This window comes from Hyperoodon ampullatus (assembly GCF_949752795.1).
Source record: "Hyperoodon ampullatus genome assembly, chromosome: 4".
In the NCBI taxonomy this organism is placed as follows: Eukaryota; Metazoa; Chordata; class Mammalia; order Artiodactyla; family Ziphiidae; genus Hyperoodon; species Hyperoodon ampullatus.
In genome coordinates this window covers 57,891,643-57,904,944 of record NC_136917.1, presented here as the reverse complement: position 1 = coordinate 57,904,944, position 13,302 = coordinate 57,891,643, and the positions used below count along the sequence as shown (strand labels likewise).

The window sequence follows — 13,302 nt, the reverse complement described above, 5'->3', positions numbered from 1 at the left end:
GTCTTTATTTTGTTTATCTCTGCACTAGTCTTTATTATTTCCTTCCTTCTGCTAGTTTTGGTTTAGTTTGTTCTTTTTTTCGTTTCTTTAATTGGTTTCTGGTTTGTATGATTTCTTAACCTGATTCTAGATTTAACACAATTATGATTGGGTATGTTTTTGGAAAAGGACAGTAACATGTAACCCTAAAGTAATATATTTGGCTTTAGAGTTATTACTGATAAAACTCTAATTTTGGAGATAACAGACATCTTTCTAAAGTTTTTGTAGCTTCATATTAAAACCTTATAAAACAAATTGACTAATATTATCTATGGATAACCTAGAATGCATTTATTTACTTCTTTCCAGGATAACCTAGAATTAGATTTATCAGGCAAGCATTTTGTATCAAAGAGAAATACTACCTTTAATACTGTCAACATAAAATCTTTAGGTTAGAACCTTAAGTCAGTCTCTTTATTTCATAACTGAAAGAACTGAGAAACCAAGAAATTGGGTAATCTTGTCCCAGATCATGCAGTTAGATAGTTAGATAGCAGATGTTGGAGTCCTGGGCACACCACAATCAATTGTGTAGGTTGTGCAACAGTATGTGGTAGCCCTTTCTAAGTCTAGGTCTTCTTTTTTCAGCTGAGTGTTTTTGCCACTAACATTACCCTGACTCTTATTTAAACCAAATTTTAAAAATAAGAATATTTGTTAGAAAAATCCTAGAAAAAATTTTGACACTAAACATGAAATATTTTACATATGCCAATAATTTTTTTTACTAACAGTTGCAAAATCTATTTAATGTAAATTTTCTGTTGATAGCACAAATTTTCAAAATAAACATGTTTCAAAGGATATTACTTAGCAAATATATTCTTTTGTTGATAAAACAGTGCTGGATTCCCAAAACGTATCCAACATACTTGGTCATAGATCAGTCCAGCAACCATTTTTCTTCTACATCTGTAAGCACTTAGATATCATACATATATGTATATCTACGAAGCATACATCAAATTCAAAGAAATCAGAGCAATCTGAGTTTTTGTTTTTGTTTGTTTGTTTCTTTGTTTTTTGTGGTACGCGGGCCTCTCACTGTTGTGGCCTCTCCCATTGCGGAGCACAGGCTGTGGGCGTGCAGGCTCAGTGGCCATGGCTCATGGGCCCAGCTACTCTGCAGCATGTGGGATCTTCCTGGACCGGGGCACGAACCTGTGTCCCCTGCATCAGCAGGCGGACTCTCAACCACTGCGCCACCAGGGAAGCCCTGAGTTTTTAAGACAGGTTTAATGACAAGAAAATTACCTGGAAGTACAAATGTTTTTTGAGATGTGATTAAGTAAAGCACTTTTGCCTGTGTTACTTCCAACTGTATATTACTGCATAACAAATCACTCAAAACATAGGGGCTTAATACAACGGCCATGCATTATTTTTTATGATTCTGTGGGTTGATTGGATGGTTATTCTCTTTCTTTTCTTTTTTTTTAAATTTATTTATTCATTTATTTCTTTTTGGCTATGTTGGGTCTTTGTTGCTGTGTACGGGCTATCTCTAGTTGCAGGGTGAGTCAGGGCTACTCTTTGTTGCAGTGCTAGGGCTTCTCATTGTAGTGGCTTCTCTTGTTGCAGAGCAGGGCTCTAGGCATGTAGGCCTCAGCAGTTGTGGCTCGCGGGCTCTAGAGCACAGGCTAAGTAGTTGTGGTTCATGGGCTTAGTTGCTCTGCGGCCTGTGGGATCCTCCTGGACCAGGGCTCAAACCTGTGTCCCCTGCATTGGCAGGCGGATTCCCAGCCACCGCGCCACCAGGGAAGTCCCCGCATTTTTTAAATTAATTGTTATTGGAGTATATGTTATTCTCTTTCAATGTGTAGTTTAGTTTTAAACGTTTGAATGTTTGAAAATCTTCCTGTTGTCTGTTAATGATTTCTACTTTGATTACATTCTGATCAGAGAACACACTCTGTATGATTTGAGTTCTTTAATTCTTGAGGTTTGATTACCATGAGTAAAATAGATAGCTAGCGGGAACATGCTATAGAGCACAGGAAGCTCAGCTCGGTGCTCTGTGATGACCTAGATGGGTTAGATGGGGGGTGGGGGTGGTAAGGAGGTCTAAGAGGGAGGGGATATATGTATACATATAGCTGATTCACTTCATTGTACAGCAGAAACTAACACAGCATTGTAAAGCAGTTACACTCCAATAGAAAAAAAAAGTAAACACCATAAAAAAAATTCTTGAGGTTTGTTTTATAGTCAGGATGTGCATATATATTCCATGGGCATTTGAAAAGAATGAATATTCTGCTTTTGGTCAGTGGAGTGTTTTATTAAGACCTGTTGACAGATGGTGGAGTTCTTCTACATCCTTTCTGAATTTCTGTCTAGTTGTTCTAACAGTTGTTGAGAGGGGGTGTTGAAATCTCCAACTATGCTTGTGGATTTGTCTATTTCTTCTTCTAGTTGCTTCACTTTTCCCCCACATTTTGGAGCTCTGTTGGTTCGGTACATGCCCTTTTTTTTTTTCCCTCATCCATTTTCTCAATTTTTTTCCTCTATTTTTTTTGATATATCTAGTAGTTATTTTGAAGTTCTTTTCTTCTAACTACTATATTTGATTCACTTCTGGGTCAACTTTTATTATTTTATATCTTGATGATCGGTTACTTTTTCTTGCCCCTTAACATGTCTAGTAATTTTTTTTGTAATCCATATGCTGTGGATGATCCCTTTTCAAGGCCCTGGATTATCCTGTATTCCTTTTAAGACTGTTAAATTCTGTTCTAGCAGGCAGTTAAATTATCAGTGAATCACCCTGATCCTATTGAGGCTTAATTCAGCATCACTTTTACTCCTAGGTCCTTACTCTTTGGTCTTAAAGATGTTCACTCTTTGTTTAGGATATGTTTCCTTGGGCCATGGTTTGGAAGATGCCCAAAGAGAAAAAGTTAGAGTGAATGGAGGCTAAACAATACACTACTAAATAACCAAGGGATCACTGAAGAAATCAAAGAGGAAATCAAAAAATACCTAGAAACAAATGACAATGAAAACACGACAACCCAAAACCTATAGGATGCAGCAAAAGCAGTTCTAAGAGCGAAGTTTATAGCAATACAATCCTACCTCAAGAAACAAGAAACATCTCAAATAAACAACCTAAACTTACACGTAAAGCAGTTAGAGAAAGAAGAATAAAAAAACCCCAAAGTTAGCAGAAGGAAAGAAATCATAAAGATCAGATCAGAAGTGAAGGAAACGATAGCAAAGATCAATAAAACTAAAAGCTGGTTCTTTGAGAAGATAAACAAAATGGAAAAAACATTAGCCAGACTCATCAAGAAAAAAAGGGAGAAGACTCAATCAACAGAATTAGAAATGAAAAAGGAGAAGTAACAACTGACACTGAAGAAATACAAAGGATCATGAGAGATTACTACAAGCAACTGTATGCCAATAAAATGGACAACCTGGAAGAAATGGACACATTCTTAGAAAAGTACAGCCTACTGAGACTGAACCAGGAAGAAATAGAAAATATAAACAGACCAGTCACAAGCACTGAAATTGAGACTGTGATTAAAAATCTTCCAGCAAACAAAAGCCCAGGACCAGATGGCTTCACAGGCAAATTCTATCAAACATTTTGAGAAGAGCTAACACCTATCCTTCTCAAACTCTTCGAAAATATAGCAGAGGGAGGAACACTCCCAAACTCATTCTACAAGACCACCATCACCCTGATACCAAAACCAGACAAAGATGTCACAAAGAAAGAAAACTATAGGCCAATATCGCTGATGAACATAGATGCAAAAATCCTCAACAAAATACTAGCAAACAGAATCCAGCAGCACGTTAAAAGGATCATACACCATGATCAAGTGGGGTTTATCCCAGGAATGCAAGGATTCTTCAGTATATGCAAATCGATCAGTGTGACACACCATATTAACAAATTGAAGGATAAAAACCATATGATCGGGGCTTCCCTGGTGGCGCAGTGGTTGAGAATCTGCCTGCTAATGCAGGGGACACGGGTTCGAGCCCTGGTCTGGGAGAATCCCACATACCGCGGAGCAACTAGGCCCGTGAGCCACAACTACTGAGCCTGCACGTCTGGAGCCTGTGCTCCGCAAAAAGAGAGGCCGCGATAGTGAGAGGTCCGCGCACCGCGATGAAGAGTGGCCCCCGCTTGCCACAACTAGGGAAAGCCCTCTCACAGAAACGAAGACCCAACACAGCAAAAGTAAATAAATAAATTAATAAACTCCTACCCCCAAACATAAAAAAAAAACCATATGATCATCTCAATAGATGCAGAAAAAGCTTTTTTTTTTTTTTTTTTTGCGGTACACGGGCCTCTCGCTGCTGTGGCCTCTCCTGTTGCGGAGCACAGGGTCCGGATGCGCAGGCTCAGCGGCTATGGCTCACAGGCCCAGCCTCTCCGCAGCATGTGGGATCTTCCTGGACCAGGGCACGAACCCACGTCCCCTGCATTGGCAGGCGGACTCTCAACCACTGCACCACCAGGGAAACCCAGAAAAAGCTTTTGACAAAATTCAACACCCATTTATGATAAAAACCCTGCAGAAAGTAGGCATAGAGGGAACTTACCTCAACATAATAAAGGCCATATATGACAAACCCACAGCCAACATCATTCTCAATGGTGAAAATCTGAAACCATTTTCACTAAGATCAGGAACAAGACAAGGTTGCCCACTCTCACCACTATTAGTCAACATAGTTTTGGAAGTTTTAGCCACAGCAATCAGAGAAGAAAAAGAAATAAAAGGAATCCAAATCAGAAAAGAAGAAGTAAAGCTGTCACTGTTTGCAGATGACATGATACTATACATAGAGAATCCTAAAGACTCTACCAGAAAACTACTAGAGCTAATCAATGAATTTGGTAAAGTAGCAGGATACAAAATTAATGCACAGAAATCTCTTGCATTCCTATACACTAATGATGAAAAATCTGAAAGAGAAATTAAGGAAACACTCCCATTTGCCATTGCAACAAAAAGAATGAAGTACCTAGGAATAGAGCTACCTAAGGAGACAAAAGACCTGTATGCAGAAAACTATAAGACACTGGTGAAAGAAATTAAAGATGATACAAACAGATGGAGAGATATACCATGTTCTTGGATTGGAAGAATCAACATTGTGAAAATGACTATACTACCCAAAGCAATCTACAGATTCAATGCAATCCCTATCAAGCTACCAATGGCATCTTTCACAGAACTAGAACAAAAAATTTCACAATTTGTATGGAAGCACAAAAGACCCCGAATAGCCAAAGCAATCCTGAGAAAGAAAAATGGAGCTGGAGGAATCAGGCTCCCTTACTTCAGACTATACTACAAAGCTACAGTAATCCAGACAGTATGGTACTGGCACAAAAGCAGAAATATAGATCAATGGAACAGGATAGAAAGCCCAGAGATAAGCCCACGTACATATGGTCACCGTATCTTTGATAAAGGAGGCAAGAATATACAGTGGAGAAAAGACAGCCTCTTCAATAAGTGGTGCTGAGAAAACTGGACAGCTACATGTAAAAGAATGAAATTAGAACACTTCCTAACACCATACACAAAAATAAACTCAAAATGGATTAAAGACCTAAATGTAAGGCCAGACACTACCAAACTCCTAGAGGAAAACATAGGAAGAACACTCTATGACATAAATCACAACAAGATCCTTTTAGACCCACCTCCTAGAGAAATGGAAATAAAAATAAAAATAAACAAATGGGACCTAATGAAACTTAAAAGCTTTTGCATAGCAAAGGAAACCATAAACAAGACCAAAAGACAGCCCTCAGAATGGGAGAAAATATTTGCAAATGAAGCAACTGACAAAGGATTAATCTCCACAATTTACAAGCAGCTCATGCAGCTCAATAGCAAAAAACAAACAACCTAGTCCAAAAATGGGCAGAAGGCCTTGATAGACATTTCTCCAAAGAAGATATACAGATTGCCAACAAACACATGAAAAGATGCTCAACATCACTAATCATTAGAGATATGCAAATCAAAACTACAATGAGGTATCACCTCACACCAGTCAGAATGGCCATCATCAAAAAATCTACAAACAATAAATGCTGGAGAAGGTGTGGAGAAAAGGGAACCCTCTTGCACTGTTGGTGGGAATGCAAATTGATACAGCCACTATGGAGAACAGTATGGAGGTTCCTTAAAAAACTAAAAATAGAACTACCATATGACTCGGCAATCCTACTACTGGGCATATACCCTGAGAAAATCATAATTCAAAAAGAGTCATGTATCACAGTGTTCATTGCAGCTCTGTTTACAATAGCTAGGACATGGAATCAACCTAAGTGTCCATCAGGAGATGAATGGATAAAGAAGATGTGGCACATATATACAATGGAATATTACTGAGCCATAAAAAGAAACGAAATTGAGATTTGTAGTGAGGTGGATGGACCTAGAGTCTGTCATACAGAGGGAAGTAAGTCAGAAAGGGAAAAACAAATACCATATGCTAACATATATATGGAATCTAAAAAAAAAAAATTGTTCTGAAGAACCTAGGGGCAGGACAGGAATAAGGATGCAGATGTAGAGAATGGACTTGAGGATACGGGGAGGGGGAAGGTTAAGCTGGGACAAAGTGAGAGAGTGACATGGACTTACATATACTACCAAATGTAAAATAGATAGCTAGTGGGAAGCAGCCGCATAGTACAGGGAGATCAACTCAGTGCTTTGTGACCACGTAGAGGGGTAGGATAGGGAGGGTGGGAGGGAGATGCAAGAGGGAGGAGATATGAGGATATATGTATATGTATAGCTGATTCACTTTGTTATAAAGCAGAAACTGGTGCACCATTGTAAAGCAATTATACTCCAATAAAAATGTTTAAAATATATATATATTTTATTTAAAAAAAAGGGAGCATCTCAAATGTTCCCTTCTTTAAGTTATCATAACCCTAGCCCTAGCTTGGTTGCTGTCCAGTGCCTCCAGTTGTTTTATCTTTTTCCCCCAATTTTTATAGTTGTTTATGATAGAGAGTAAGTCCAATCCCAGCTACTGCTCAAAGGCTAAGACTAAAGTCTTAGAAATAAAAAAAAATTCTAATAATGATATTAGGCCTTTAAGAGTGGATTATTCTTTCTTTAATTTCTTATTTTGTTATTCTGTTTTCCTTTGTTAGAAATAATATTGTTCATTAGCATAAAAAAAGTGCTTAGTACAATTCCTCTGTAAGGTATGTACTCAAGATATGTTAGCAGAGTATATAAAGACTCTTCAAAAATTAAAGTAAGGGCTTCGCTGGTGGCACAGTGGTTGGGAGTCCGCCTGCCGATGCAGGGGACACGGGTTCGTGCCCCGGTCCGGGAGGATCCCACATGCCGCGGAGTGGCTGGACCCGTGAGCCATGGCCGCTGAGCCTGCGCGTCTGGAGCCTGTGCTCCACAACGGGAGAGGGCACAGCAGTGAGAGGCCCGCGTACCGCAAAAAAAAAAAAAAAAAAAAAAAAAAAAAAAAAAAAAAAAAAAAAATTAAAGTAAATTCAAGCAAAACAATTTCTTGGGAGCCTAGAGAAGCTGGGTGCAATAGTAGTTCCCTGATCTGTGGGCATTCATAAACCCTTATTTTCTTTTCAATTAGATTTGTATATCAAACACCAAGTAACTCAATACAGGAATTTGGTTAAAATATATTTTATTTTACATATATTTGAAGTATTAGTAAGACTAAAATTTTAATGTGAAGTCATTTGTTTTTGACATCATGTCAAAAGTGGTTACAGCTAAGTTAGTCATTTAGTTAAGTATAATGAAACTCTAGAAGGATACTGAAACCTAATATTTAATTAAGGTTTATTTAATTAATTCTTTAGTAAAAGAATTGCCCAACCTTATAAAACCTTATTTTTGTACTCAGTCTTTACTTTTCATTAACAATATTTGGGTCATGTTTGAAATAAAGAACAATACCATTTGTCTTTATATGCACAACAGGAGTTAAGGAGTTACATAAAATTTTGTAGCATAGAATTTGAAACTAAAGAAATGTATGTATGATGATAGAGGGATAGAATGGATACGTTCCATGAGAATATTGTTAATTGCCTTACTGTCTATGCAGATGGGCTCATGGTAAAATTATTTACAAGTGAATACGACTTATTTTTACATCTTTGTAAAATTCTTTGCCTCATTACAACAAGTTAGTGATGAGAAAAAATATAGGATAGTATCAGTCCACAGGGATTTACCTTGGTGACATAATCCCAAGTGGTAATGACTTCACAAAATTTGTTGTGTTACTTTTTGTGAAGTCTTTTTTCCTTAAATAGATCTAACACAGTTTCTACACTTAAACATGACACCTAAGTTTGAGGCTATAGCTATATTTGACTCTGACTGTAGTATAAACAGTAATTATTTTATTTTGAGTTACTGTTGACTATGGATTTAACAATTTTTTGAACTTCAAAGAATGTGCAAATTCAAAATTATTTGGAGTTGTAACTGTGTCTCACAAGTCTGATTCTTGTGGAAAATTTTGGGCTTGCTCAAAAGTAAGATAAAATAATTTTAATGGACTTTTGGTAAGATATCAAAAATTGTTCAGATGGTCATGGTAATATATATGCCTCTAAGCTGCCTCTCCTTTTTTTTCCTCTTGTCTTTCCTCAATCTCTTGCTTTTCTTCTCCCACTTAAAAAATACCAAAACAAAACAAAAATTCCTTTCTTCTTGTTTTACTTCTGAAAATCTGCAGGATGGACATGTAGAGGTGGCACGTTTGCTTTTGGATAGTGGTGCTCAAGTGAATATGCCTGCAGATTCATTTGAGTCTCCATTAACGCTAGCTGCCTGTGGAGGACACGTTGAATTGGCAGCTCTACTTATTGAGAGGGGCGCAAATCTTGAGGAAGTTAATGATGAAGGATACACTCCCTTGATGGAAGCTGCTCGGGAAGGACATGAAGAGATGGTGGCACTACTCTTAGCACAAGGTAAAATAGTTTTACTTCCTAAATTAAAAAATCGATTTCCTTTGGTTTTTTTTGTGTCAGTATCCCTGAAGTTTACTACAACTAAGATTTTTTTGCATTGATGATAAAATAAATTATCAACACCCTGGAAGGAGCCCCAGAAGCAGAGAAAAGATAATTATCACAAATCAGAACACTTTATTGTAAGTCTTTTGTAACTAGTTTTATCTGTTTTCCTGCTTTCCTCAGGAGCAAATATAAATGCTCAGACAGAAGAAACCCAAGAAACTGCTCTGACGTTGGCTTGCTGTGGAGGATTTTCTGAAGTTGCAGACTTCCTGATTAAGGCAGGGGCTGACATAGAACTTGGCTGCTCCACACCTCTGATGGAAGCTTCTCAGGAGGGACACCTGGAGTTGGTTAAATATTTACTGGCTGCTGGTATGTGGCTTTAAAAACGCCTTTTAGAAAAAGACTTTTATATTGCTTTCATAACTTTAACAGTTAACCATAACTTTTTCAACTTTCTACAAAAGTTGAAAGACAGATCCATAATTTAACTCTCTTCTTAGGCTTTTAAATCTCCAAAAATGTCATTTTTTTAGAAGGTTTCTTAGAGTTATTAATGTTTACTTGGTGACTGTAAGGCTTCCCGTTGACCTTATCTTTCCATTGAATGTTTGTGGCTTTTGGAGGGGAGAAGTTAGTTCCTCCTAGTGTCCATTAATAAGAGGAGGTGGGGATGACATAGAGGTTGTAATTTGATACCCTTAAGCCTGTTCATTTCTTGACATTTCTGACTTCTCAATAAAAATAAGAAAGAAAGAATGAACGAACAAGTGGGAATGTTTTTTTTTGGCAGAAGTATTTAGTTTTGGGGGGGGTTGTTTATTTGTTTTTAAATATTTATTTGGCTGCATTGGGTCTTAGTTGTGGCATGCGGGATCTTCATTGCAGCGTGAGGGATCTTTGTTGTGGTGCGGGCTCTTTGTTGCGGCATGCAGGCTTCTCTCTAGTTGTGGCATGTGGGCTCCAGAGCGTGTGGGCCCAGTAGTTGTGGCGAATGGGCTCTCCAGTATGGCACGTGAGCTCTAGAGTACGTGGGCTTAGTTGCCCTGTGGCATGTGGGATCTTAGATCCCCGACCAGGGATCGAACCGGCATCCCTGCGGAAAGTGGATTCTTAACCACTGGACCACCAGGGAAGTCCCAGAAGTATTTAGTTTTAAAATAATTTGTGCTTTATATATTGTTAACCAGTGGTAAGAAGTAAGTTTTTTTACATAGAATATTTGTAGTTTTATATAGAGCAAGTTAAGGATATATCAGAAAAAATTGATCCAGACAGATATAAACCTTTATATATCCTTTAGAAGTAGTATAAAATTTTTTATCCATATCTAATAAGTTGTTTAAAACTTGACATATAAAGAAATTAATACATAAAGGAAAATAAAATATTTAGCAAAACTTTATTCATCCTTTATTGTTAATATTAATTTGATTATAGCCCAGCATCAATTATTCCTTTGAATTATTATTGCAATAATTTCTTAATCCAGATCATTAATGGTTTAGATGATTGTTTAGATTTTGAACCAATTTACAAACCAACCATACAGGCCTACCTCTTCCTTGACTCAAATACTATTATTTGCTGTAGTTAGTAAATGTATGTGCATTATTCAGTCATTTTTCCTTCATTATTTTCTGTAACTGTCTGTGTCCCATTCAGGAGTCTTTCTTTACCGGTGCTTATCAGTCTTCATTCTCCCCACATCCCTCTAAGTAGTCAAGATATTGTTAAGAGGCGTTTAAAAGAAGGAATAAATAGGGGCTTGAGAGGATCCCACATGGCGCGGAGCGGCTGGGCCCGTGAGCCATGGTCGCTGGGCCTGTGCGTCCGGAGCCTGTGCTCCGCAACGGGAGAGGCCACAACAGTGAGAGGCCTGTGTACCGCAAAAAAAAAAAAAAAAAAAAAAAAAAAAAAGAAGGAATAAATAATGTTAACTAAGAAATCACCAGACATTCTGCTCAGCTCATGTGTACAGTCATGTTACATAACTTCCCTAAGCAAATCAAGCTAATAAGTGACAGGGCCAATATTCAAACTTAGAACTCCTGACATTGTTTTTTCTGTTGCATCACCACTGATTCTCATATTTAGCTACTTTTGCTAATTTGAAGTAGGTAGTTTCTGGAACTATTTTGGGGGCCTGAGAATCACTTTTTATGTGATCACTACCTAAAACAATTTTTTTCCAGATTAGAGTGTGATTTATTTACATGCATTTCTTCTTATAGTGTAGCACTAAAGAAGAATCCAACAAGTCTTTTAATACATTGCCTATACAGTTTTTTTAAAAAAATTAAAAAACCTTTTGTTGTGGCATTTTTTCAAACATTTAGAAAATATGATGAATCCTAAGAACCCATCACCCAGCTTTAAGAATCTCATTTCATCTCTACTTCCTCTATATCCCCCACTTATTTTTATATAATATTTATTAAAAATAATTAAGCATTAAATTTTTTTATTGAGAGATAATTGACATACAACATTATATTAGTTTCAGGTGTACAAAATAATGATTTGATATTTGTGTATATTGTGAAATCACCACCAGAATAAGTCTAGTTAATATCCGTCTCCACACATAGTTATAAAAACATTTTAAAATTAACATTTAAATTTTTTAAATTTGAAAATAAATTTGTTTTTATAAATTATCAATTAATATTTCAGTATGTATCTCTAAAAGACAGTCTTTTTAAAAAGTAACCACAAAGGGCTTCCCTGGTGGCACAGTGGTTGAGAGTCCGCCTGCCGATGCAGGGGACATGGGTTCGTGCCCCGGTCCGGGAGGATCCAACATGCCGCGGAGTGGCTGGGCCCGTGAGCCGTGGCCGCTGAGCCTGCGCGTCCGGAGCCTGTGCTCCGCAACGGGAGAGGCCACAACAGTGAGAGGCCCGCATACCACACACACACAAAAAAAGTAACCACAGTACCATTTCCTTACATAAATTTTTAAAACAATAATTCCTTGGTGTCATTAAACATCCAGGCAGTTTTCATATTTTCCTGATAGTCTTATAAATGTGTATGTGTGCGTTTAATGACTTTTTTGAATTAGGATTCAAATAAGATTCATACAGTAACTCTTGATCAATACATCTCTTAAGTCCCTTTAATTTATGGGCTCTTCATCATCTTTCTTTTTTTTTTCCCTTGCAAGTTTTGGTTGAAGACATGAAATGTTTATCCTTTAGGCTTCCCAGAGTATGGATTTTGCTAATTGCACCTCCACGATTTCATTTAACTTGTTTTTCTGTCCCTTGGATTTTCTATAAGTAGTACTTAGATCTAGAGACTTGATTGAATTCAGGTATGATGTATGTTTGTTTTGTTCTGTTTTGTTTTTAAGACTACTTCATGGGTAATATTTGTGTACTTTCTTCAGGAGGTAGTAAATGTCTGATTGTCTCTCTTTTTGATTATTAGATATTGATGATCATTGCTTAGATCCATTAATTCGTTAAAGGTTACAAAGTGGTAATATTCTAAATGCTATTATTCCTTCCTTGTTTATTAGCAGAAATATGTCTGTAAAGAGAAACTTCCCTTCATCAACTATCTGGTTACTCTTAGGTATAAATCATTTAGGAACAGTAGTATAAATGTTTGATTTTCCCCCCCTTTCCTCTCCCCCCCCACCCCAAATAATGAGGTGGACCCCTAGTATCCTTCACTGGTGACCAATGAAGTGGTTTTTTTGTTTTTGATTGGAACATGATTTTGAACTTCTAGATTTAAACATACATGATGGCTTTTATTCTATCATAGTCCTCATTCTTTTTGATGTAAAAATTGCTGAAAGATGGGACAATTTCACTATCTTTGGTCAATAAGTTTAGCTCCTAAATCCTTTTGGTGTGACCTCATTATAGTCTCTGTTTCCTTGCTTTTTGATATTGCTGGGTGTTTCAGGACCATCTTATACAGATTCTCCCCCAGTCTTGGAACCAATTATTTCTTTAAGAAGCCCTAATTTCATTTAGTAGGATATGGTACTTAGAGGTCACAATCTTAGCTAGAGATGCTATTTCGGCTTGATCTTTCATTGTCTCTAGGCCTTTTTAGTTGGTCAGAGTGAGGAAATATTTTTCTTACAGATAATAATACAACATGAATTCATGTCAGTACTTCCAATTCAGAACCATACGGTTTTACTTAACTTCAGCAATCTTTTATCTGTGTTTTCTCTCAGCCATGCCCCTAATTTCACTCACCAAAGGCTTACT

At 37.2% G+C, this 13,302-nt stretch overlaps 1 protein-coding gene across 5 annotated transcripts in view; it reads left to right on the top strand.

The window, feature by feature from the left end:
* Window positions 1–13,302, top strand: part of LOC307051501 (ankyrin repeat and KH domain-containing protein 1) — a gene marked incomplete at its 5' end in the record, with an annotated part of 116,432 nt that overhangs the window by 36,599 nt on the left and 66,531 nt on the right. For all 5 annotated transcript variants that reach the window (XM_079701874.1, XM_079701873.1, XM_079701876.1 and 2 more), the window contains 2 exons: window positions 8,785–9,022; window positions 9,251–9,442. In XM_079701874.1, the coding sequence (XP_079558000.1) occupies window positions 8,785–9,022; window positions 9,251–9,442 (430 nt within the window). The remainder of the gene's footprint in view (window positions 1–8,784; window positions 9,023–9,250; window positions 9,443–13,302) is intronic.